We start from the raw sequence: 27,705 nt of genomic DNA, 5'->3' as shown, positions 1-27,705 counted from the left end.
AAGCACAGTATGCCTTTTTAATATTTACAGTTTTTGCAGTGTAATATATCACTTTACGGTAAAATACCGAGGCTTACCACAATTTCACGGTAAATTACCGGTCCCTTAAAAGTTTGCGGTAAAAATACCACACGTTTACCGTAAACTACCGTATTTTATCGTTAACTGCGGTATTGTAATGTAAATTACCGCATTTTTACCGCAGATTGCGGTATTTTACCGTAAATTGTATCGTAATGCGGATCCGTCAGGGAACATACGATTTAAATTCCTACTCGAGTGTGTTATAATTTAAATTCATATTCATTATGGATAAATTGTTAAATACGTATCGTGAAATTACACTTTTTTTGTCATACATAGTAATGTGAAATGTCCGTTATTTTTTTGTTTCCATCAGATCACAAGATATTGTCAGTACAATATCTCGTAAAAATTTTTTTGTCCAATTGTCGTTCATTTTTTATAAAATAATTTTCTAAACAGTATCAAGTTAGCGCGGAAATTATAACTATATTTAAACAACTGCTGATGGTCAATTTGTTATGATTAATTGACGCTAGCTGCATGATAACACCTCTGTCATATTCCTAGTCATATTATATTATATACCTATATTTATCTTTAACTTGCAGTCGAAAAAAATTTTAAGTGTATTTTTTATACTTTCACTTAATATAAATTTTTAAAAACCCTACATTTTTTAGTCTCCATTCAAATCTATTATATTATTCAACTAACTATTAAATCCCCTTATTTGTCAATTACTATAAAAAAAAAAAAATTTATCGAGTTGACCTAATTCAGTGAATGACGTAGTATTCGTAAAAGGGTCACCTCACCCTATTGGAATTTATTTTTCCACCATAAACTATAAAAATAAATTCCTTTAAAAATGAAAATAATAAAAAAAAAAAAATAAGTAAATTATATCAAACTAATATTAAAAGTTTTTTATTTTTAAATATTTAAATAAATAAATAAAAAATAAATAAATTTAAAAATTAAGTATAAAAGTGAAAGCTCGCGCTCTGCGTTTGCGCTTTGAATCAAACGTAAAAGTGGAATATCTGCGATAACAAGATACCAAAGGACTTCTCCAGAAGGGTGCACCCTGGTGTTAAGCTTGACAAGCTGCTCATTCATGGATCGACCTGTTCATATTATCTATGAACCTTGGACGGGCGTGTGAAGGTGCCCGAGAAACGAGAGTTGATTTTTAAAAGTTAAGGGTAGCTGTTAGTTTAAAGCTTTCGTGACCTGTTTCATTCATTCGTGAGTGAACTGTTGATTCTTGTAGATTTTAAAAACAATATTAATATACATGTATACATCTACATCTATAGCCACATATATTTATATTCGTATTTATAATTCATCTATACAAATAAATATAAGTTTATAAGTTTTTTTTTAAATTTTAATTATCGAATTCGAGTGTTTTTAGTGCTACATATTTATATTAAATCCTAATTGCTTATAATTTATATAAATGACGAGATTTATTTATTGATAATTGATGAATATGAAATATAATAATTGAAAAGTTCTTATTTATTGATTAAATAGATATTAAAAAATACGTCCTGAGATTCTGCGCTCGAGGATTCTTTGTTGAATATTTCATATATTTTTGTTGATAAATTTTTTGTTTAATAATTGTTAAGTTATTTTTATTAATTAATTGTTTAAGTGGTTGTAGTAACAGGTAGTGTAAAAGAAATCGATTGATATAATGAAATGCTGAATGAACATATTGAGGACTTTAAACAAATTATGATTGAATTTTAATTTACTTGATTTAAAAAAAAAAAAGTAAAAGTGTTCTTTCGAGGGAGAAGCAGCCCGGCGAGCGAAGAAGCTCCGGGATTTGAGCAACAGGTAATTTTTTTATAATTTTTACTTAAGACTTAATATTATGATTATTTTTGCACAATTCAATTGCGAAGCAATGAGATGTGTTCTGCTAACGCTCACTCTGTCCCAGCTGATTCACTTACGTGAAAATTATTTTTATTCTGTGTATATAAGTCAATAATTTGTTGAAATCATCGAATAATCAGTATATTTTGTTTATATTGATTCATGGGATAGTAAAAACTAGAATATAAAAAAAGTTTAAAGTAAATCGGGTGAAAAAGTGGTCAAATAATTTTTTTTAGTAAAATTAAAAAATGTTGCTGACAATTTAATCTACAAATTAATTCAAATTTTTTACGCAAAAAATAGGTTTCAATTTTTTGTTGTTTTAAATTTTTCATCGTATTTAGATAGTCGGGGATGAAACGAATTAGACGTTAATTCGAATTGGATGTTTTTTAGTAAAGGTAAATAATTTTACAAGTTGACGGATTTTTCAATTTTTGGTTTGTCATTTTTTCGGATTTTATTTTTATATGAATCCACTGGATGACTTATTGATTTGAATTATTAATTTGGTGACATTATTAAACTAAATAAATAAGCTCGAGTATTTTAAAACTGACAGTATATTTTTTTAAGATACTTGATTATTTTTTCAATGATTTTTCTAATTGTCGGGTTATGAATATTTTTTAATGGAAGTGTATGTCAATAGCACAATTAATAAGCAACTATAGGAAATAACTTCCCTTTTTTTGAAAATTTGCAATTTTCTTAGCGGGTAGTTAAAAAAGCCGTTAGAAATTATAAAGATTTGAAACCAATATAAACAACAACGGGCATAAGGATCATTTGCAGTCATTGTACCATTTATTTCCTCCCTATTATATATGTTGTATACATTAAAAATACAAAAGTTACGTTATTGTAATATCAAATTAAAACCATCTTATTCAAAGTTTCAGAATAAAACAACTTATTCGAATCCATTTGACATATTTTCTCTCCAATGGTTGCAAATGCTAAAATACCCTTTCCTATAACACATTTTTCTTTAAAAAAAAAATTATTATCTAAAATTTCCTATGATTTTTGTCTACATAAGTTTTTTTTTCTTCAGCTGTTGTTGTCTTACCTCAGTATTTTTTTAGGATAAATACATATCATTTTAACGTGACTAAGAATAATTGTTTTATACATTTCCTACATAATTTTTACAAAAAAAAAATTTTCAATGTTTATTTTATCACGAAATTTATTCAAAAACATTTTAATTATTTACAGTTTAACAGTGAATTTAACTTCGATAAGAAATATCTTACGAAAAATATAAGATGTAGGTGATATATAATCATCGGAAAGAAAATTCAATTTCCTACAACTTGGGAACCTGTCAAAAATTCTTGAAAATAAATCATTCTCATGTCATATAACCATTTATACAATCGAGGCATTTTTTTATTTGTCATAAATTTTGAAAGACTTCAAATGGCTGTAATTTAAAAACTATTAAACTTACAGTATTTTTTAATCAGACCTAAATTGTAGAGAAATTAAATCATTTTTCTATTATTTATCCACATTATTTACTCATCTCAAAAAGTCACATATTTTGTAAAACTTGTCCTCAACTTACAAAGAAAAGCTCTTATCTAAATTGAACAATTAAATTTTTATAAAAAATATGAAACTAATATACAGAAAATGAGATTGAAAAAAATTAATAAATGTTTATCTAAGCCCTGCAGTACAATCATTTTTTTCCAACTCTAAATAAAAGATTTCAAAGTGTTCTTATTTATGATTTTTTTCTTTTTTTAATAAAAAAAAAATTATGAGGTTACATTGCGGAGAAAATAAATGAATTAAATATCTAAGGGTTGTTTATTATTATTATTTAGGAAAAGGAAAGCTCGATGCCAGAGGCTTCGGGGTCCGGGGTCGGGCTGGGAGTGATGGGAGTGGCCGACGAGCAGGATTACTCGACCTTCGAAAATAGAACGGGTCTCGCTGAGGATATGAAGTTCCTGGCGAGCATGCCCGAGCTTTGTGACGTGACCTTTCTCGTCGGTGACACCAGGGAGCCGGTTTGCGCGGTGAAGGCCGTTCTCGCTGCTCGCAGCAGGTTATTTTCATTTTCATTCAATAATAAATACTCACTAAAAATAATATTTCTGTTCTAAAATTATTTTTTTTTATCCGATAAATGGAATTTTTTTATCGTTTTTTTTTCTCTTACCACAGAGTTTTCCATAAAATGCTCTATCAGGCGCCGAGCCCACAACGCAAAAAAGAACCGCAAAAAGATAAATTGAGATTTTTTCTCAAAAGAAGCTCCGAGCCACTCTTAAATTTACAGAATGCTGCTCAACAGGTGAACTATATTTCTAATTTGATTTTTCAAAAAATTCAATCATCTTTATAATTTCAATTATTTTTTATTTTTTAATATTTTTAAGTTCTTTTATTTAAAAAAAAAATTATATAAAAAATTTATACAGCGTTCAGGTTACACCCAGCAGTTGGCACCCATACAAGAGGTATTTTTAAATTGAAAAAAAAGAGTTGGCAAAAAAATTAAGCGTAGTAAAAATACTATGCATGCATTTGGAAAAAAAATTTTAAAAGTACACGGAACAAAATTTACTGTTGCTGCAACAGGAAATGATCCTGTTGTAGCAACAGGATTAATACTATTGTTGCGACTTAATAGTAAATTATAATTACACAGTAAAAAATGTTGTGTCATTGCGTCAAAAAACTTAGTGTTACAAATTTTTGTGTTAAATATTTAACACTTTTTTGGGTTGATTTAACAGAATAAGTCTTAAATGTACACATAAAAGTGTTAAATATTTAACACAAAAATTTGTAACACTAAGTTTTTTGACGCAATGACACAACATTTTTTACTGTGTAATTATATTTTACTATTAAGTCGCAACAACAGTATTAATCCTGTTGCAGCAATAGTAAATTTTTTTCCGTGTATCACTTAATTATAGTCGAATTTGAATTTTTAGTTATTTATTAAATATTAACTAGTATACAGTTTAATTTAAAAAAAAAACTGTACAGCCCATACGAAAAAAATATATATCTGGATATATCCAGGCCAAACTGCATATATACGACGTATATAAAAATATATCTCCTTTTTCGTATGGGAAACGCCTGACTAAAAACGATTTATTCTACTGAAGCTATCTAGTTCTAGATGCTTATAATCTTTATCTATTTTGTCTCTAGTGCATCTTATTCATCGACTGAAGTAATGAAATTGAGATACATAAATCCACTCACTTAGACATGTGGATTTTTTCAATTTTTATACTTAGTATTGAAAAAAGTTTTACAAGACTGACTTATTTAAGGGAATTTATTTTCCGCCAACAAAATTTGTATTCCTTTTTATTTTTTCCAAGTTCATTAAAATTGTCTAAAGTTATTTTAAACTAGAACAATTTCGATATTTATTCCTCAGATTTTTAATTTTAATTTTAAATAAGAAAATTTTAATTTGTGGATTATCTTTAAAATTTTATTTTGAGTTGTGCCCACTTTCGAAATAAAATAAGCTCGAGCTATTGAAGATCTTATTTGTTAAGATCGAGTTTTTGCATTAGCATGGAAAAAGAAGTTTTGAAAAAAAAGTTCAATCTTTAAACGTGTCATTACTCTGATTAAAAACTCCCCTTGAATCCAATTGCGTCAATTAGAACATGCTTGCACTGTAAAAAATCTGCGAAGTGAACGCGGAGTGAATCCGGAGTGGCTGACTTTTTATTTGTTTCAATCCCTCGGAGTAAATTTCACTCCGAAGAGGAGTTTTGGAAAATATTAATTATAAAAAAAATTACTAAAACATAGTGAGGATTTTGTTATTTTGACATTTATATTGAGTATGGAAATAATTACGAGCTTCGTTTATTCATACGAAGTAATGTTTAAAAATTATAAGCAGGATAATGAAAACTTTTACACTTATGAAGTTAAAGAAATAGACTTTTCATTGTCCATTATGAATATAATTTTCCTAATTACAAACTGTCATATGACTCACATCAACCATCCTAGGAAATAATGTTTTATATTTTACTGAAGTATAAAATATTCGCATAGAAACTAGGTCACTATAATTTTCAAATAGTTTACTATTTTCACTATGTATTATATGAAATTATAATTTAGCGAGTTACTGAAACCCTTTACAAATGAAAATCATAATATTATATGTTTAATTATTAATACGTATTATTCATGTACCAGAATCAATTATTCACTGAAATAATTATGTTTCTCATTAACAGTTATTTCTATATCAAATATAAATTTATTTAAGTATTTAAACTTCGGACTGAAGAGAATGCAGATTGAAATGAAATCCGCGTCACTCCAAAATGACTCCGCCTATAAAAAATCCCTATTCACTCCGCATGCGAAGTGATTTTTTTTAAAACTCCGGAACTCGGACCAAGGAAATTCAGATTGAAATAAAATTTGTATTCACCTCCGATTTTTTATGGTGCGAAGCGCCTTTGCAGACTCCAATTAAGATTCAATTAACGAATAATATTTTCATTTTCTATTTTTTTCTCCGATTGAAACCACATGAATCCGATTAAAATTTCCCACGCAGATTTGAATCACGGTGGAAACACCGTGGAAGTGTAAACACCGTGGATCCACCGTGGTTACACGGTGGGTTTGTTCCATTTCACCACCGGGTATACACAGTGTATCCACTGTGATTACGCGGTGTGTCCACCGTGATTCCACGATGGCTTGACCACTTTGTCTACGCGGTGTTATCACTGTGATTACGCGGTATATCCACCGTGATTCCACGGTGGCTTTGTGCTATTTCACCACCGTGGTTCCACAGTGTATCCACCGCGTAATCACAGTGGAAACACCGTATATACACGGTGGTAAAGCCACCGTGGAATCACGGTGGATATACCGCGTAATCGCAGTGGTAAAATGTAACAAACCCACCGTGTTTCCACCGTGATTCAAATTTGCGAGGGTTTTCTTTCGAATTCAATCAGAAAATAGTATTTATGTTAGGTCTTCAATCGGAAGTTTTCGATTACAAATTTTTAATCGGAGTTTTTAATCAGGGATAAACTAGTTATCAAATAGGACACGTCCGGTTTAAAAAGGTTAACCTATATTAACTAAAATTTCTTTCACGTATTCATTTTTACCCTGGTGGATCCGAATTACGGTAAATTACGGTACCCGAGTCGAAATCTAAGGCATACTTTGAATCTAAGTGAGCATTGAAAACTTACATTCGACTTTTCAGGATATAATCATTGTAAAATCTTGAAATGGACCTACTTAGACTTATAAAGGCTTGAATTGAACCTATTCAGACTTAAAGAGGCATGCATTAAACCTACAAAGACATATGTCATGAAACGAACGAACTCAGAATGTTTTAAATCGACTCTCTAGTGGTCCCAGGCTGCTTCTAGGTCCTATTCCACTCTTAGGTGTCATTAATCTACTGATAAAATCGATGGATCACTTGTATCAATTTTTCACTAGCCTTAGACTTTCTTCCAATCGACTCTCTGTTAGTCCCAGGCTGCCTGGGGGATCCAATCCGTCCTTTGGTGTCATTCGCCCACTGGATAGATGACTTAATTACTTGCATCAATTCTCCAGTAGTCCGCGAATTAAAAAATTTTTCTTTTCGTAGTATTCCTTGCGTACTTCTTTCTGTTAAATCTAGTTACGTTCGCTTCACGATTTATATCTTTCTAAGTCTAATTTATGCCTCTATAAGTCTAAGTTGGTTCAATTCAAACCTTTGTAATTCTTAGTAGGTCCATTTCAAGATTTTATAATGATTATGTCTTAAAAAGTCTAATGTAGGTTTCCAATGCTCATTTAAGTTCAAAGTATGCCGAAGATTTCGACTTGAGTAATTACCATAATTTACTGTATTTGGAAGAATTACGGCATTTTTTGGTAAATTCCGGTATTTTACGGTAAACCTACGGTATTTTTCAGCAAAAGTACGATATTTTTACTGTAAATTTTCAGTAACAGATCGGTGATTGACTATGAAATTGCGGCAAGCTTGTGGTATTTTGCCGTAAAGTGATGTATTGCACTGTAAAATCTGTAGAAATAAAAAAGCATACGGAACTTGCGGTAAAAATGCCGCAAATTACTGTAAATGGCCGTACAATTTGCTGAAAATGTGCCGTAAAAATACTGTGTATTACGGCAGATTTCGGAAAAATGCAGTAAATTATCGTAATTGACCGTAATTTTGATCCACTAGGGTATAACACAGCAGAATAATAATCGCTGAAAACAATCGATTTTTCAGTCGACGGAAAAGTAGTCGTCCTTAAATATTGATGTGTGAGCCAAGTTCATTAGTTGCTTAGCACGTTTTTATTGCCGTTATAGATTAGAATGACAAACAATACTAATTTGCTGTTGTTATGAACCACTATTAATTAAATTAACTAATTATTTGTTTAGCCGCAATCAAATCAGCATCACACCCTCATTATCGAAGAATTTGAACCAGATGTTTTTCGGCAACTTATTGAGTACATTCATACTGGATCTGTAACACTGCAACCTAGAACTTTATTAGGTAATTAATTATCTTTTTAATGTATTGATTTTTAGTGTATAATCAAATTTTATTTTTTCTTTTAATTAGGAGTAATGAATGCAGCTGATTATTATGGATTAGATGAATTAAGAAAAGCCTGTGCTGGATTCGTACAATGCTGCATTACCGTTGATACTGTTTGTGCACTTTTAGCGTCTGCTGAACGTTATATCCAGTACAAATGCACAAAAACACTTGTGCAAAAGGTAATTATTATTTTTATTAATTTTTTATTATGCAAGTAATGGATTATTGAATATAATTTTGTAATTACAGGTTCTAGAATTTGTAGACGAACATGGAAATGAAGTATTGAATCTTGGATCATTTACACTTTTACCACAGCATGTCGTTAGATTAATTTTAGCTCGCGAAGAATTACGAGCTGATGAATTCACTAAATTTCAGGTTACTATTCAATTTATTTTATAACAACAATAATTGATTCCGGGTCGAAAAATTTGATCTGATTTTTAGTCTAACTGGACTGCATTTGGACTAGTTGGTCTGTATTTGAACTAGTTGATCTGTTTCTGATCTGTTGTTTTAAAAAATAATTGCGTTACGGGCAGACAGAACTAGATTCATTCTTGAACTTAGACAAATTTTAGTTCTGAAAATTTGCAAGGACAAAACTACATTAAATCATGGACTTGTAATATTTTTATTTATAAAAAATATTATAAGTCACAGAATTGAGTATGTTTTGCTTACCATTTACTTACCCAGACAGCATTCAAGTCAGAATGACTGCTTTACGACGTATTTTTGAAGGAGTCTTCAAGAAGTCTTATAATGACTTCTTAAAGGTGTCATTTTTAAGAACTCTTAATTAAGAGTTCTTGAAGACTTCATAAATAAGACGTCAGTTTTGTGACGTCTAAATGTATTCTTTTTTTAACTTTTTTGAAGTCAAAATGAAGTCAAAATTAGGAACTCCTTAAGACGTCATGGTAAGTTCATTCTGAAGTCTTATTTGCGGAGTCAGAAAAAAGAACTCTTTGAGAACTCTTTGAGAACTTTTAAAGATGTCTTACTGAGTTCGCTAGGTGGCGCATTCGACATCTTGAGAACTTCTTAAAGACTTCTTTAACGTGTTTTTAAGACGTCCAAATCATAAATAGGAACTCATTCAGAACTCATCAAGACGTCATTTTGCTATCTGGGTAGTGTCTTTGATTTAAAAATGTCGGCAGTTAATGAAAGTTTGACAACTTTGTTTTGTTGTCTTGACTGAATATTTATAATATTGAATAAAAATAATAAAATTACTCTTACAAAGTCAAGAAATTTTTCTGATTTACTGGATAAAATCGAAAATATTTTAGCATTAGAAACTATCAAAATTCTTGTGACATCTTATTACGGAAGTGCATTAGCAGGTTTTAAATATTAAGAAAATTAAAATTAACTCAAAATAAATCTAGATTATTATTATCATTATTATTTCTTTTTTTGTTAAATGCTCAGGGGGTTATCCCCGGTAGTTTGACTCTACCGAAGGCCTCACCTGAGCGCCAAATCGTTACTGCTGCGATGCTTCATCAACAAGATGATCAGTATGCGCAGCAGGCCAGGTTTCGTTGCCTAAGTAGACGGAGGGATCCGAGGATAACAGCTTTCTGCATCCGCGATGCCAGAAACTCAACTTGCGCTGAACTAGTTGGTACTAGCTAACGCAGACACGAAAGACTGTTTCATACCTCCTAGGACGCCAACAATGAGTATGACAAGCTTGACACGGTAGCCTGGGTAAAGTTTGCCAATTTCAAACAGGAGATCCTGATACATCTCGTGTTTGGGCTCTTCTTTAACCGTGATGTTATATTCAGCAGGTGCTCAAAACTCAATGACATAAATGTCACGAGTGGTTTTATCGAAGAGCACAATATTAGGTTTATTGTGATCTATTTTCCGCGTTGTTGCGAATGGCATGTTCCAATAAATACGGTAACGTTCATTCTCAACAACTTGCGGAATATCTCCTGGCAGATAAGGCAGCACTGGTGTTTTATCGATACCGTGCGCATCTCTAAAGTGGTAATAAAGTACTCGCAGAGCAGCATTGTGAAGCTGAATGTATGCACTTCTTGTCAGCACAGGACATGCTGACAAGAGATACATAAGCGTCTCTGGATGTTGCTTACAGACCCTACATAAAGTGTCGGGTAGCTGCATCTGGACCATTTAAGCACGGTATTCGAGAGTGTTAATTACACCATCTTGGCAGGCAAAAATATACCCTTCGGTCTCGGACATCAAGCCAGCTAACTTACGGAAGGAAAACGTCAGCTGGGTGGACAAGCCGTGATCACGCACGTGTTTAAAGAACACGCTGTGCATGAACGTCCATGTGGGCACTGAGCAGTTTTTGCTGCTCAGCGTTCCTGATGACACTCTTAAATTCCTCCTTGGGGAGTTCAATAAGAGGGTTTACTCTTCCGAGACCGAGGGATTTTGCCGCGTACATTGCTGCCTTATATAAAAACGCTCCCTTATGCCTATTCTCATGATAATGAACGATTTGCATAAGGAAGTCGTTTTCGTTTGCTGTGGAATTGACAACTTCGTATGTTAGACCCAAAACCAAACGATCATGTAGACACTCCAAGCTCTGTAGACCTCTCCTTCTGATGTGCCGGGAAAGGTATAATTTGGTGACTGAGGACTTAGGGTGCATGCTCCGATTCATATTCATGACTTTGCGTGTCTTGATATCGGGGTCTCTGAGTTCTTTTCGGGTCCATTTAAGGACACTGAAAGAGTAGAGAAGCACTGGGACAGCAAGCATGTTTGTTGCAGCGACTTCGTTTTTCGCGGATAGTTCTGATGATCAGATTTTTCGGAGTCTCCGCACATACTCGTTGCAGGGAGTCGTTTTGATCTTCGAGACGTCCTGCATAGGACTCTCGTCAATCCCTAGATATTTGTACGAATCTCCGGCGTCAAGATGGTTAATGACGCTCCCATCTACTAACTCGGTATCCTCACGCAAATCAGAGCACTTACCCTTCATCAGATTAACGACCACGCACTTGTCCAACCCAAAAGCCATGTCGACATCCCGTATATACTCCCCTATGATATTCAAGGCTGTCTGAAGGTGTTCCTCATCAGGAGCATATAGCTTCAGATCATCCATGTAGAGTAAGAGGGTGATCGAATACTTCCGATCAGTTGGTGGGCCCACTGAGTATCTACGAATACGGCGTAGCATAACAGATATTGGCAGCAGTTAGATGCAAAACATCAGAGGGCTCAGAGAATCTCCCTGAAAGACTTCTCTTTTATACTGTACAATTTCGATTACACGTTTGTCGTTGCTGCATGAGATGTGGAACCGTGTACGCCAAAGTTGCATAGTACGCTGAATGCATTCTACTTTGTCGCGATTGACCCCGAGGCATTTGAGCAAAGAGAGAATCAGCTCATGAGATGTTGAGTCAAATGCCTTGCGGTAGTCAATCCAGGCCATTGACAGGTTGCGCTGATAGTAGATCGCGTCTTGAGTGACACAACGATCTACTAACAGATTCTCTTTGCAACCTGATAAGTCTCTTTTACTGCCACGTTGTTCGTATATCTGCTGCCATACAGGATCTATCTCCTGCAGAATGCGATTATTCAAGATTTTGGTGCAAATCTTATAAACCGCATTCAAACAGGTGATAGGCCTATAGTTTTTCGGGTCAGACAAGTCACCTTTTTTCGGGATAAGCATGGTTCGTCCTTCTACAAACCAGCCCGGAATCGGTTCATCACCTCTAATAAATGCTGTGAAAATCCGGACCAGATGACTATGGGTAGAAGTTAATTTCTTCCACCAAAATAAATTAATGCCATCCGGACCCGGAGCAGCCCAGTTCTTACTATAATTCAGAGCTAAGCGAACTTCTTCCACGCTGACTTCAGGGCTTTCTTCGTCAGCATTGTCGTAGCGGTGTTCTCGACAAAATGCTTCGAAGTCGTTGAGAGCTGGAGTGTCACGATTCACGTTCGGTTAATCACCATTCAACTCGGACCAGAAAGCTTCTAATCGCTCGATGGATGGGGGATCGCCAGAAATAGAGGTCTTAGGTGTTAGAAGCCGCTTCAGCTTTTTCTCTAGTAATTTTTTAGCCATCACTAGAGCCCGGAACCTGTTAAGGAAATCTTCTTTAATATTAGGAAGATTCTCCTTATTCAGTGTGTGATGCTGATGTCGCAGTCCAGCCGCAATACAGCGGACTTTAGACGTAAACGCTTTACAAGCATTTACATATTCAATCACACACTGAATGCGGGAGACATGCTTCCGGAGATCATCAATCTTCAGTGAAAGCTGCCCAATGCGCCCTCTCATCTCAGCCTCAGGAGAAGAATTATTCCTTTTTCTGGAGGTAAGAGTGAGGAAGCAGCATCATAGACAGCTTGATTGATGGTGAGTAGAGTAGAATCTTCCTGAATCCGTGCAGATAGTTCTTGGTTCTCCGTGTCAAGTTGGTCCTTAGGGTAATGTGTCTTTTTGGAGACACATACTTGTCGCGTTCAAAATCATTGTCAGCGTCTTCAGAAGAACGGCGTCTCTCTTGATGTAGCTGTGCTGGAAATGACAAACGATGTGATAGTCGTCTATTTATCAACAGTGATCTTCGTGTTCGCCGGACATAGTCACGAAGATGTTGTTGTGAAAAATGGCTGTGGTCAGGATGCATATCGCTCCAAAGAGCATGCATCCTCGCCATGTAGCCTCTCCGCTTTGGTTCACTGTTATGATAACACATCAAGAGATCGGCTCGTAATTCCTTCGTCCACCTAAATGCAGTCCGTTGTTCGCCAAGGTCGTCATCAATCGGAATCTCGGTGCTCCGCCCAACTAGTGGGTAGCCTTCATCCGAGAAGGGCTGGTTGTGGGGAGCACGTCTGGGTTCAGTATCGTCTTGAACTCAGTTTGACTTCACGATGGGGAGTTAATCCAACGTAAAGTTTGTTGTGCGTTTTGTAGGCCAGCAGGTGGAAGGCTGACCTATTTTGCCCACGGTGCGCCACGAAATAAACAAAATCTCTGCTGGCCGAACAACATGCACCGTGGGCATTATCATTATTATTGTTATTATTGTTTTCATGTGTAAAAAGTCTTTTTTTTTATATAAAGGCGATTAAAAGTAGACTAAAAATTATAGTAAAAAAAAATTTTGTTTTGGTCCTGAATTGAATTGAATTGGAGTAAGAATTGACACCTTTTTGGCATAGAGCCGAGCATTCAGTTCCTTTGAACCATTGTACTCGGCCCTACTAGGTCAATCTCGCTAGATTAAAGGTTGGGTGTGCAGATTTACAAATTTCGAGAATCCGCCCATACAAACCTCTAAAAGGTTAGGCCGAGTACCATCGCAGATCCTCAAGATGTCTGTCCTTACATTCGTTAAGGCTCTGCACTGGGTCAGCAGGTGAAGAGGAGTTTCGTCCTCTGAGTTGCATCTGGGGCACACCGAATTATCGGTGATTCCCATAAATTTCAGAAGCTGGCCGTAAGCCAGTGCCCTGTAACGAGCCCGACAATAATCCTCAGTTTGGATCTGTCGAGCCCTAATCGTCTGGTATTTAATATCTTTGATGGCCCATAAAATAGTGCCCTCGTATAGTGCATGCCTCTGACCTCGAGTCACAGGTCAAACAGCCTGTTACAGGTCCATAGAACCAAGTGGTTCCTGATGAAGCACAAAAACACCGGAATTGAACAGGCTGGCTCAGGACTCGTTTTTCAGGCTCCTGCTCTTGCTAATTCATTCACAATGTCATTCTCTTTAATACCGCTATGACCCGGTACCCAAATGAGATTGACATAGTTAGCACTCGCTAGTTCGTTAACGAGTATAATACAGTCCCGTACAAGCTTTGAAGTCACCACGACAGATGTGAGTGACTTGAGAGCTGCACGGCTATCACTGCATATGTCTATGTGTTGGTTCCGGTGTTCCAGCTCTAAAATGTGCTTTACACACACTGATAGAAGTATTTATTTAAGCCAAATAAATATTTATTAATAGTTAATAAATGATTTATTAAATGAAATTTATTTGAGCCAAATAAGCCATTTCTTAATAGTTAATAGATGATTTATTAACTAAGATTTATTTGAGCCAAATAAGCCATTTCTTAATAGATAATAAATGGTTTACTTGAATAGAAAGAAATGACACATGAAGTTAATAAAGTAAGGTTTTGACAAATAATTTATAGGACTGTTTAATTCTATCTTTTTAAAGAAAGTAATATACACAATTAATGTTAATTGAGGATAAAAATTATTATAGAAAAGATATAACAAGAATGAAATATTGTAATTAATTTTTACTAACAATTACACTCATTCCATTCAAGGTTATAACCTTAACTTCATGTCTCATTTCTTTCTATTCAAATAAGCCATTTATTAACTATTACGAAATGGCTTATTTGGCTCAAATAAATACTTCTATTGGTGCAGGCCCAGATCGCGTATACTTCTGCTTGAAAAATAGAGGAAGTGTGCCCCAGTCTGAGAGCGAAAGTGTTTCTCCACCTTCTTGTAACAGAGCTGGAAAAATCCCATTCACCCCTGGGCTTTTGTACTTTTCAAAGTTACCAATGGCCCATTCAATTCTGCTGGGCGTTACCACTCTGGCAACAGTCCTCCAGTCACCTTGTCTGGTGGGTGTGAAACTTCTCTCCTCCCTTTGATTTTCTCCCTGTCTCGTCAGTTCCGAGCCAGGGAAATGTACTTCAAAGAGATGAGCCAAGATTTCTTCGTGGTTTGTTGTTGCTGTTCCATCTGGAAGAGTCAGACCACCTAGCTTAAAGCGTGGGACCTGAAGTGAAGATCCTGTAAGGATCTTCACTTCTGTGAAGATCCTCACAGAACTTTCTCCAGGCCTCAGCTTTGGAGACCTGAATACACTCTTTGTATTGTACCTGGGATGCTTTGTACTCAACCCAGTTTTGGTCTGATTTCGTTTTCAACGCTTTGTTAAGTAGTATCCTACACCAGAAACAAAGCCTACTCAGCTCTGCATTCCACCATGTCACCCGCTTGCTAAATTTCCTAGTTTTTAAAGGGTATGCAATTTCAAAGGGCTGAACAATAGCTATCTGCAGATGCTGGATCTCCTGCTCAATCCTACTGGCAGTTCTGAGGCCTCCGCAAGGTTTCCTCAGCCTACTTACTAGCTCTTTCTTGTAGATCAGCCAGTCCGTGGCTTTAGGGTTTCTATATGTATCCCCAGTCCTACCGTCTTTGCTGTCTTTCAACGCGAAATAAATTTGGCGATGATGAGAAAGAGAATCCTCTTCGCTCACTCGCCAATGCGTAACCAACTGTGCAATCTCATGAGAGCCTAGCGTAGTATCAATCACTCCCTGCCTCTGAGAAGTAATGAAAGTGGGCCTAGACCCTAAATTTAGGATATCTAGGCATATGGTAGAAAGGTACTCTAGCAATGTAGCTTCTTTCATTAATATCTGAGCTGCTCCAGACTGAATGGTGTGCATTTGCATCACAACCTATCAGGAGCGGCAGCCCTTTAGACCTACAGTATTCGACCAAGTCAGTGATTTCTTTGGTAGGTACATTGACATTTTCATATGGGAAATAGGCAGAGCCGATAATCAACTCTATCCTAGCTCCCTCTATGGATATTTTTATGAAAGCGACGGCTAGATCCCTGGTGCAAAGCTGGTGTAACGTGAGCGTTATGTTTTTCTTATTGATAAAGACACAGGCCCTAGGCCCCAGCTCCGAGTCATCATGGATCAGGCTGCCGGTTCTCCTGTTTATCCCCTAAGACTTGCCCTTTGTATACCCATGGTTCTTGGATTAGGGATACATCTATCTGCAACAGAGCCAGGTCTCTACTAAGTAATGCAGAGGCCGCTTTGCAGTGATGCAAATTTATTTGCGAGAAACAAGTCTGTCCTGCAGTTACCGAAACTGCCGCACTGGCTGTTTTATCACTTTTACTGTATGAAGGGAAAAGGGAAGGAGATGAAAGAGGAGGGGTAGGGGATGATAGGTTGAAGAAGAAAGGGGGCAGCCTACTGTCCATCGTGTTCCTCTTTGTTAGTCGCGGCTGCTACATCTTTCGATGTGCCGGACAGCTGAAGGGTTCCCACCAGGGCCTGAGCAAGGGTAGTTTGCTTACTTTGCTTAGTCCCTGTCAGGCCTTCTTTGACAATCGACCACCTTTGTGGGCTTTCCTCTGGATCCCGACCTTGCCGGAGATGTGGCCTTTTCCCCTTCGGAAGTCCCACTTCCTGTAAAGCGAGTTGGCTTGATAATTGACCCTATTAATGAGGTTAAGGTCGAGATAGGGCGTTTCCTCTCTTTCTCCCCACCACTGAGGAACCCGCTCAGTGGCTCTCTTGCTGGAGAAAGTAGAGGTGGAACGATCACGATCTCTGGCGGTACGGGGGCAGTGTCAGTTTCCTGAGCAGTACTGGCTGCTTCATTCTTGTGTTCTTGCTTCCCCGACTTATCTTTTGCCGATGACATTACTCCGGACGTGGACTTCGTTGTACTAGCAGTGCCTCCCGAAGCGCCTCTACCCGTCCCAGCCACAGTCTTGGATGAAGCTTCGTAAAAACGGGCCTTACCCAGATCGAAGTGGGGAGTGTAGTTGCACCACAAGAGTACTACCAGTGACTGCTGGTCTACTCCCAGAACAAGGTGGACAGTTTTGTCTACCACCCGTCTGTCCCAGACCCACCACATTTGAGTGGTGAGCCCAGAATTTTGACGTTCCAACCTGTTTAGGATAACCTTGGTTTCCTCGGTAGAACCAAGAACCGCAGTCAGCTTCTTAAGTCTCGGAAGCTTCTCCTTCTCCAGAACCTCAAGAACTAGTCCCTCCGTAGCCTTAATAGCCGGGGCAGTCCCTAGCAGCTACTGTTTGGCTTTTTCATCGGCACGAGTGACCCACACAGCTCTCTGATCCCACCGGCATCCGTCAAAGCATGGGACCGGCTGCCCCGTTGGGACAGCATCCAAAACCCTGACCAACGCCTCCGTGACCAGATCATCTGTCTCCGGGCTCAGCAACATGCTAGGGTAGCCAGAAGACACTATAGCAACCTTATTGTCCGCTTAACCAGCGTCACCAAAACCAGTCGACTTGTGAGTCACCTTGTCTCGCTTCACTACTTTTTTAGCCTCTGGTAGAGTTTGGTCCTCCGGTCTGGGCCTTTTTAGGCAACCAGTTATCAGAGAGCCATCTTCCATTAAAGTTTTTTCGACAGAGGGAGAAGCTTCCCCACTGTTTTTCCCCGAAAATTGTTCCCGGGCAGCCGATTTGGCTTTCCAGGCCCTTTTTCGCAGCTCCACTGCAGTTTTTCTTCTTTTCTTCATCAGTAGAGGTTCCAGAAGTCCCGGTGTTAACTGAGCCTTCCGTACCCTTCACGAAGTCCATATGGACAGAACGATTGGAGTCCTCTTTCGAAGTCTCTAATCCAGAGTTGTGTTTTTAAAAATTTTGTTGTTTCCATTTTTGGCCCCACGAGAAGTCAGGAAATAAAAGTCGCCACTAGCAGAGCCTGATACTGGCAGAAGGTGCATTAAATACAATAGGGTTGAACCTGGTAAGCCAAGGCGCATCGTTCGCGACACAATATCCTTGTGTCATCCAGCCCTCGGCACGATGGCTTACACCTTGGCTTGGGAAGTTGGTCTGCGACGAGACCTTAGCCCCCTGCTTGTTAACCAAAGCAGTCGTTGCCTGCCCACCATGTACCTCCCGCTGGAGAAGTCATCGTAAGCTATCACTTCTGACCCTGGCCGACCCCCTATCCACCACCTGGGTACGCGCCCGGTTGGCACTCAACCATGTTACCAGCTCTCCTTTGCGGAGATTAGGAAACCCGGGTTGATTTGGTCCTGAAAACAAATGAACACAGATTAATAATTATAACTAAAGTCGGTTTTTAATCTAAAACCGATTAAAAACAGTCTAAATATAATACGAAAATAAGTCTATAATTGGCCTGGATAAGGAATAGTACGGACAAGAATCGATGAAATTGCTGCATAAAATAAATACTATTTAAAAACCCAAATTAAATAAAAAATGTTTGGATTTATCATTTATTTTTAAACAGATTTAATTTTTTGACCCGAAATATTCAATGTTAATTATTTAATAGTAAATAGAGTAATAATTAAAGAAAAATTTGATTTTACCACTTAATTTTATTATTATTATTTTTTCATAGGCAGCATTAATGTGGAGTAAAAAATATTGCGATAGTAATTCAGGTATACCGTTACCTGATGTAATAGGTAATTTTCTAGAGTACATACAATTTCATAAAATACCTGCGACAATGTTAATGAAAGAAGTGCATCCACTGGGACTGGTACCTAATACTACAATTATGAATTCACTGGCTTATCAGGTGCGTACAATAAATCATTTTTCATTACAAGTATATCCGTATAAGAATACTTGTGATTATTTTTTCGTCTCTGATTTTTAATAAAAGTTAAATTCTTCGAAACAAAATTAATTTTTTTTAAATCGGGAATTTTTATTTTTTGGGATAAAAAAAATTTTACATTTACTTTTTAAACAAAAAAACCTCTTTTTTTCTTTTACTAAAATTATTTATTGAGCTATCTATAAAATAATTTTGAAGCTTATAAAAAAGAAATAAAGTCAATTGTTTAAGTATATCGGGAGTAATTGACTTGTGAATTCAATTTTTTGGCGTAATGGTTGAATATATTGATGTTAAAAACATCAAGTCTTATTTATAACTATGCATTCAATGTAGGAGTAAATTTTGATGTGCAAATAAAGTAATTGTTTCATTAAAAAAGAATTATCAAGTATCGACTTGACAAGATGATTGTTGCAGGCAGACCCCTCCAGTGTCGACGTCGGAAAACTTTCTCCCTACAGAGTGAGAAAACACGGTCGCAGTATGTCTGTGCAATCATCATTGGATCCGTACGGCAGCAACACAACCTTGAGCTCCTGCGGAAGCGACGTCGGATCGGATCAGAAGCAAAATTCGGGTAGCAACTAACCTACGGCTCCGGTCGCGACTTTAGCGACCGCCACGGACGAAACCACCGTGAACAACAACAAGCTCGACTCTGCTCCACCACCAGCGCTCTTGCCGATATCAACAACAACAATAACAACAACAACAGAAACTTGTGCAATAATTGAGTCAGATATTCAAGTAGTAGTACAGTCTCCAGCTCCAACTATGCCTGAAGATCAGCAGTCTGAGCTTGAACAGATTCAAGAGGTTAAAGACATCTCCGTGGATTTTGAACTACATGATGAAAAAAATAATAATGTTTTTAATTATCAGCAACAAAAACAAGTACAAGAACATCAACTAGAAATAGAATTAAATAAAGAAGAAGAAGAAACACAAAATTTTAGTGATGAAAATTATCAAAATGATTTATTGACTCCGACGATGATACTTACACGTCAGGATAATGTTATTGAGGACGACGGAAATGTTGACAGAAATAACGGACTGTATATACGATTTGTTATAAAACAAGATGGTCATCCCGATTTAGTTTGGCTTTATAAAACTCACAAGTTTTAAATTTAAACTATTAATTATTATTGAATATTATCGTTTATTTAATATTATTTATATTTATAAATCTAAACGGGGGATACCCTATTAATCTAAAGCTGAACCACCTGACAGCGAACAGAAAGGCTTATTATTATCATATATGGAATTACAGATATCATAAGAGCGTATAATATTGTTAATCATAAGAGTTTCTAAAATTAATGCGAATAAAAAAAATATTTTTTCTTTATCCCTTAGTCGAAAGTACGCACTTCCCTCCCTAATTTTAAGGCCTAAAGTCTTATTTCCCTCTCCTGGTGGAGTTACATGCGCGTCACTTTTGTCGCCGGGAGCAAAAAATTTTTTCGGGCCTACAGAAACAGCCGGTTGCTGCCATCTAGTGATCGTCTACCACTTTATAAATAAAATTTTTCACGATAACGTCGTAGATCGTTGCTTTATATATGCGTCAGTATTTTTGTGTCTCGTTGTACGTAATATTTTAATTAAACAGTGTAATTACAATGATAAGATAAATGAAAAAGTTTCATCGGATGAATCTATGGACGAGGATGAGGTGATAAAAGATTTTGATGCAGAGGCGAAGTTAATTATTGAAAGTTTATGTATTTATTTATATATTATTTATTGGCAGGAAAAAAATCTTGTTTATAGGCATAAATTTATTTCTTTTGAAAAAAAATAGTTATTTTTTATTTTTTATAAGTATAATTATGTCTTTTTTTTTGTTTTGTTTTTGATGCCTGCCCCCGCCGACCAGACGCACTCGCTTCGCTCGTGCTTTCAAATGTCGCGGGGCAGGCAGCAAAAACGCAACAAAAAAAAAAAAGAGAGACGGAAAAAAATTAAAGTTTTATGTATGTCCGAAAGAGGCGCGTCAATAGGGAGCAAATAAAAAAAACATGGCCGACCTGTCAGCTGAAGGCAGAACGTGGTTGTATTGTTCATAGTATTCAAAAATGTAATTAATAAACGTACTTTCGACCAGGTATAAAGAAAAATCGTATACACCACACGGGAAGATAGTTGAAAGCCCTGCCCTGTGTGTCATGATGCCCTCGGCTTCGCCTCGGGCATCTTATCACACAGGGCAGGAATTTCAACTTTCTTCCCTTGTAGTGTAATATACTATTAACCCCAAGGTGTCATAAGGACTGTTCATATATTCGAGTAATTGATGGATTTACTCACAGTATGACAAATGAAAAGAATAAATTTTTTTAATTAATTGTTAAATTCATATTAATTTTTTTATACGCTCTTATGATAATTTTATTTTCATTCGCATAAATATTTTTTACTGTTCATCGATTTATATAAAGAGTAACAATTATTTTTCTAATTTTTTGAATTTGTATACTCGGAAAACCTTAAAACAAACCGCCAATTTGATAGCGATGAAAGATTTTTAGAGCTTCGGAGGTCATAAAATTTTTTAAATTATGAAAATAGCTGTTTATTTTATTTTTATCAATTTTATTATGAAATATCATTGAGTTATTGATAAACATCCGCCAATGAAGGTTTTTAAAATTTAAAACGGCTACTTAGTAGTTATATTTTTCGTTTTATTAGATTGATATATCTATCAATCACTAAATAAAATTGAATTATGAAAAAAATGATTAAAAAATCAGCTATTTTTATAAAACTTCCGATTTCGAAATTCGCACCTAAAAATTGCCCGCGAATCGGAGGCACTTTACTTCGATGATAATTAGAATATTTTAAGGTGTCTGAAAAATTTGAAAAATGAGGAAAATAATTGTGATAACAATTGATGCGTACGTTTGCTCTTGTACCACTTGAAGGGTATTTTTATTTAGAATACGCTCTTATAATATATGTAATACGATACATTCAAAGCCTTATGACACCGCTTTGTTCTTAAAAAATGTTCTAAATTATGTATAAAAATATTTATATATATAATTACATATCCGTCGATTGTAATGAAAATAATTATATCATATGTATATCAATGCCGAAAAAAAGACTCGAATTATATATTTGATACTACTGCGAGCTAAGAAAATTTACAATTATTGATTAGTAAAGTTTTAGAATTTTTGTTCCATCGTTTTAGTTTTTTTTTCGTTTCATATGTATTTACCATTTTAATTAAACGTAAAGTTAATTAACAAAAGTATTAATACTGTTGAAAAAATAATTATATTTATCGGTACTTGGTGCCAACTGTTACTATTTCTCGCGAGGACTAATCCGAATTTCTGTCCTGCTAAAAATATATTGATACATAATTAATAAATACTAGCTTAACTTAATTAATTAAATACCTAAGGATAAAAAAATTGAGCAAAAAAATTTTTGGCTTAACGTTGCTACCCATTATATAAAAATCGTTGATGATAAAATCGATAGAAAGTATTTGGTTGATAGTCATAGTCACAGTAATTTGAGGGCGTCTTCTCGACAACCATCGAATTGGTATTATATACTCAACTTATTTAAATAAATACACGTTAGATATCATTATCATTATAAAATATATACATATACATATATATACATGTATATATATATATATATATATATATATATATATATATATATATATAAAAATGTATATATGTATATATATATGTATATATATAAATGTGAAGAAATAGATGTTAAATATTTAAATGTCGCTATCTATGGGAAACTCTATGACGCCCTAACAACTTTCCTACCTCAATATTTTCGGTACTCCCGAAGACATCGGTGCCCGTTATACATATATATATATTAAAAAACAAAGAAAAATGACTTATTATTATTTTTTTTTAATATTACCTTGTAAAAAAAAAGTTACAATAATTATTGTGGATTTAGCTGACATATTAATTACTTTATAATTAAATCATTAATGTTATGTAAAGTTAAGAAGTGTAGGGTCAAATGGTCTGAAATTTTTTTGAGATAATATGAATCTTAAAAACAATAGTTTTTTTTACAATGAATTGACCACTTTATACTGGTCATATTAATTTACTCTTCATTTGTTATTTTTAAATATTAAAATTGAAAGGTAAAATTTATAGAAGTAATGAATGACCTTTTTTGCACGCACTGATAGGATGATTTCTTAGCATTTAAGAAACCATTTCTTAAACATAATTCTTTTGTATTTAACGAATATTTCTTACTATTTAAGGTATGATTTTTTAATAGTTAAGAAATCATTGCTTAAGGCCTGATTTCTTAACTATTAATAAATCATTTCTTAAATAGTAAGAAATATTCGTTAAATACAAAAAAAAGATGTTTAAGAAATGGTTTCTTAAATACTAAGAAATCCTTCTATCAGTGCGGATTATTTTTATTAAACAATAATCACAGTCGACACAATTTAAAGTGAAGTAAGATAAGATATTGAATACTTCAGCAAAAGTAAGCCATTGAAAATTTTTTATCAGTTTAAATTTCCAGGTATCAATTTTTCTTTCATAATCGACCATTTTATCTCACATTTCTAAAACTATCTTAAAATGATAAAAATACGCTTGTTAATGTTTTAAATATAAAACAAATAAATAATATTTTAATTGTAAATTTGACTGCGTGTCTAATACAAAATAATTATAATAATATATAAATATATTGTCGGAGTATTTTATATCGTTATAATGATTACATAAATTCAACTATATTACTTACAATAAATATAAAATAATAATAAAAAATCAAATTATAAACAAATTAAAGCTGTTATTTGTTTGGATAAAGTATACTTGACATCGATTTTAAAATTTGATGTAAACGCTAGTAAAATGCTTGTTAATCTTATATATAAAGAGTAATATATATTAAGAAAAAAAATATATATACATACACACATACATTTACATATACATATTAATAAATTTAAAAAATATGCAATATATATATTAGGGTGGCCCAAAAAAACCGACTATTTTTTTTTTTTTTTGAGTCTCTTATGAAAATTTGTTGATTTAAGATGTTTAAAAAAGCTTCTCCAAAAATCAGCTCGATAAAAAATTTTCAAGAGGTCGCTCACGAATTTTGAAAATATCAAAAATGATCGAAATTCGAATTTTTTTGTTCTAAATTACTTCTTTCTCGTGGCAGCTATAGTTTATATTTACGAAATCATGACTGCGCTGAAAATTTCAGCCCAAAATTAAAATATTTAAACGTCGCTCAAGAATTTTTAATGTTTCCGAGTACTGTCTCTTGGATATTTTCGAGCGACCCTTGGATATTAATAATAAAGCTTCTCAATTTTTTCACCATCAATATGTATCATAATGAATAAAAATACAACCCGAGAAATATAAATAATAAGTTATTTACATACTTTTTTGTTTTTTTAATTCAATTTTAAGGTTTTTTCGCTTATTCAAAACTTACCCAATTTTATTGTTTAAGACTGTCCTGTATATTTTCGGTTATGCAAAAGTTACATTTAAGTGAAATGTCAATAATTGAGTTATAAAAAAATACAAAAACTAATTCAAAGTATTAGCTACATATTATCAGTTAATATTCAAAATTCTTGAGCGTCGTTTCAATATTTAAACATTGGGCTGAAATTTTCAGCATAGTCATCATTTTATAGATATAAAATATTGCTGCCACGAGGAAGAAAAAATTTAGAAACAAAAAATCCGAATTCCAATCATTTTTGATATTTTCAAAATTCGTGAGCGACCTTTCTAAAATTTTTATTCGAGATGATTTTTGGAGTGGCCTCTTAAAACATCTTAAACCAACAAATTTTTATAAGAGACTCGAAAAAAAAATAGTCGGTTTTTTTGGGCCCTAATATATATACACTAGACTGTTATTGTAAAACTTTTTTTTTTAATGCTTTGTTAAAAATTATTTAGTACACCCGGGTAAAAAATAAAACTTGTTTCAGACTTTGTTTATCAACTCAAATTTAGAACCATTTTTCACAAGACACACTCGACTTTTTTTTATGGATCCTCATTTCCAGATATGAAATACATTTCGTTTTCGCCTTGATTTAAGACGAAAAATTCAAAATCAAGTCAAAATTGACTTATTTGACGTAAATTATAAGTCAAAACTAAGGTGAAACGCGAAAAACACATTTTACACTAACAAATAGTAATTGCTTTTGACTTGGTTGAGCAAGTCTGAAGTAAGGCGAATAAATAACGTTTTTTCGACGTGGTTTAGCGAGGCAAAGTAACGTGAATGACTTTTATGCTTGAAGTGATGATGAATAAGTTCTAATTAAGATGAAAAAACTCTAAAAGTTGACAAAAATTTTATTCAAGTCGAAAAAGTCGATATCTTATCACAAAATCGTTGGCAAATCGATAACTTCTCAAGAAAATAAGGTGAAACGAGTCTGAATCAAGTTTTGTTTTTGACCCGGGTATAAGGTAAGAGACCCAGTACCCGATCCGGCAACTAGTACCCGATCACATATGTATTTGTACATCTATATTCAGTAAAATTTAGTAAATATGTATATACAAATACATGAGTGATCAGGTACTAGTTCCCTGATCGGATATTGGGTCTCTTACCATACAATATTAAAAACTTTTTCGAATTTCAAGGATAATTGTCATGGAAAATTAATCAAATATTCATTAGAATTATGTTCTCTACGAAGTTACGTACTACAGTATGGTTGATAGATAATTATTTTCCATACTTTCATGACAAATTACATAAAATGAGCGGCATTTTAATTTCTAATTAACGGTTATGGAGAATGTTTTCTCGACAAATAATTTTTGACAGTATCAAAAAAAAAAAAAAAAAAAATGAGTCTAATGTATAAAGCATGTTACGCCAAATTTGACGGTTTGGAAAATGTTAATTCTCTTGTAACCATTAAAAACGGTGTACGAGTAAATTTAAAAATTTTTTTTGGTGACCCGGGTTCAAAAAATAACTTAAATTTGACTTTTTTGTCACAAATGGATACTAGGTCAAGTTAGCCAAAAGCAAGTAAAAACTAAACTATTGTTTTTTTATCCATTATTGACTTGTTTTTGAATAACTTGACCTACTTAGTATCGATGCAAGTCGAAAAAGTCAAATTTAAGTTATTTCTTGGATCCAGGGACTCGTACAAGGGATGTTGTTTTTTTTTTGTTTTTTGTCCATAACTTCTTGAAAAATTGGCCGATGCATTGAAAAAAAATAGGCGCTGCAACAGGACGCGGTCCTGTGGAAGCAACAGGTCAAAATCCTGTTGAAACTTGTTCCTTATTTTATCTATTCGATAGGAAAAATCCTGTTGCTGCAATAGAATTTTGTCTTGTTGCAGCCACAGAGTGTGTCCTGTTGCTGTAACATGAAAATCCTGTTGCTGCAACAGGATTTTATCCCGTTGCTCTCACAGGATGTGTCCTGTTGCTGTAACATGAAAGTCCTGTTGCTACAACAAGATTTTGTCCTATTGCTTCCACAGGACTGCGTTCTGTTGCAGCACCTAATTTGTTTTTTCCGTGTGGAACTGATTTTTCTTAAATATTATTGAAAGTATTTTTACCCGATTGTTTAGTTTTATAATTCGAATTTTTTTTTTTTTGTATCTTTCTTTATTTTTTATTTTTTTATTTTTAATTCAAACTTCTATCTTTTACTCTATTGTTAAGAGCAGTCTAATCTAAGAATCTTAGATTACCATTTCTTCAAGTTAAAACTATCGATGAGATCACAGAATCGTTGGCTTTAATTATCATTTATGGAAAAATCAAATTTTTCAAAACTAAAATGAAAAAAAATTATTTCTAAGAGCCTCCAATCAAACTGGTTTTAAAAATTAATACGCTTGCGAAAGCGTAGGTTAAAACCTTTTCAAAAAAATTAAAAATACCTCCAGTTAAAATAATTATTGGAATTTTCAAACTAAAAAATCGAGGGTAAAAATCTATTCCATGATTTTTTTAATTTTCTATCGAAAAGTACATGAAGAAACGAAAAATTTGAAAAAAAATCATCTCATTTGGTCCATTTTTCTAAAAGTTACGAACAGCAAACCATAAAAAGTTATCTTTTTAACAATTTAACAAAAAATTCGAAAATTAACCTAATAGTAGGTTATTTTCTATTAACTATTAAAATAGATGCAAAAGAATACTTTAAGAAATCAAGCCAATAAAAAATAAAGTTTTCCAAGCCATTTGATTTAACATGAACTGTCCTATATATTGTTTCAATATTCTACAGTTATATATATATTTTTTTTTATTTATTCATAAATGATAAAATAAAAACTGGCTTCTGCGAAGCAATTACAATCAAATGAAATCCATTACCATACCAATCAATCATAAAAATGTATTTTATTGTTATCATTAATTATTAATCAATAATTATTATTGCAAAAGAACAATAAATTAAAAAAAAAATTACATGAATAGTTCGCTAAGCGAAATAAAAATGTACCTAATGTTCGATCTCTATACATATATCGTGATATAATAAATATATATTTAAAACAAAATAATAATGTGTAAGATAATAATAACAATAAAATATATATGTATATATATATATAGAAGATATTTAAAATATTAAACAATTTATTTATTTCTGACATTGAAAAATAATTGCGGAAGTTTTATTGAATATTATTATTATTTTTTTTTCTTTATTAACCGAGA

The 27,705-nt window shown here is 33.9% G+C and overlaps 1 protein-coding gene across 4 annotated transcripts; it reads left to right on the top strand.

Annotated features, from left to right (window-relative positions):
- The first annotated feature begins 1,128 nt into the window (after positions 1-1,128).
- On the top strand, positions 1,129-27,553 carry LOC130675057 (serine-enriched protein). Of its 4 annotated transcripts, XR_008991198.1 has the most exons (10): positions 1,130-1,881; positions 3,765-3,988; positions 4,108-4,237; positions 4,365-4,403; positions 8,371-8,488; positions 8,558-8,715; positions 8,786-8,917; positions 18,731-18,913; positions 19,376-20,642; positions 20,957-27,553. XR_008991198.1 is itself a non-coding variant. In XM_057480515.1 (9 exons), exons 2-9 carry the CDS (start codon positions 3,780-3,782, stop codon positions 19,422-19,424), a joined length of 1,014 nt encoding a protein of 337 aa, XP_057336498.1. In that variant the 5' UTR covers positions 1,129-1,881; positions 3,765-3,779; the 3' UTR covers positions 19,425-19,558. The 4 variants fall into 4 exon arrangements, 3 of the variants coding, with proteins under 3 accessions (XP_057336498.1, XP_057336496.1, XP_057336497.1); XM_057480515.1 differs by lacking the exon at positions 20,957-27,553 and having other exon boundaries at positions 1,129-1,881; positions 19,380-19,558; XM_057480513.1 differs by having other exon boundaries at positions 19,376-27,553.
- The last annotated feature ends 152 nt before the right edge of the window (positions 27,554-27,705 follow it).

This window comes from Microplitis mediator, chromosome 9 (assembly GCF_029852145.1).
Source record: "Microplitis mediator isolate UGA2020A chromosome 9, iyMicMedi2.1, whole genome shotgun sequence".
Classification (NCBI taxonomy): Eukaryota; Metazoa; Arthropoda; class Insecta; order Hymenoptera; family Braconidae; genus Microplitis; species Microplitis mediator.
This window is presented reverse-complemented; position numbering and strand designations above follow the sequence as displayed.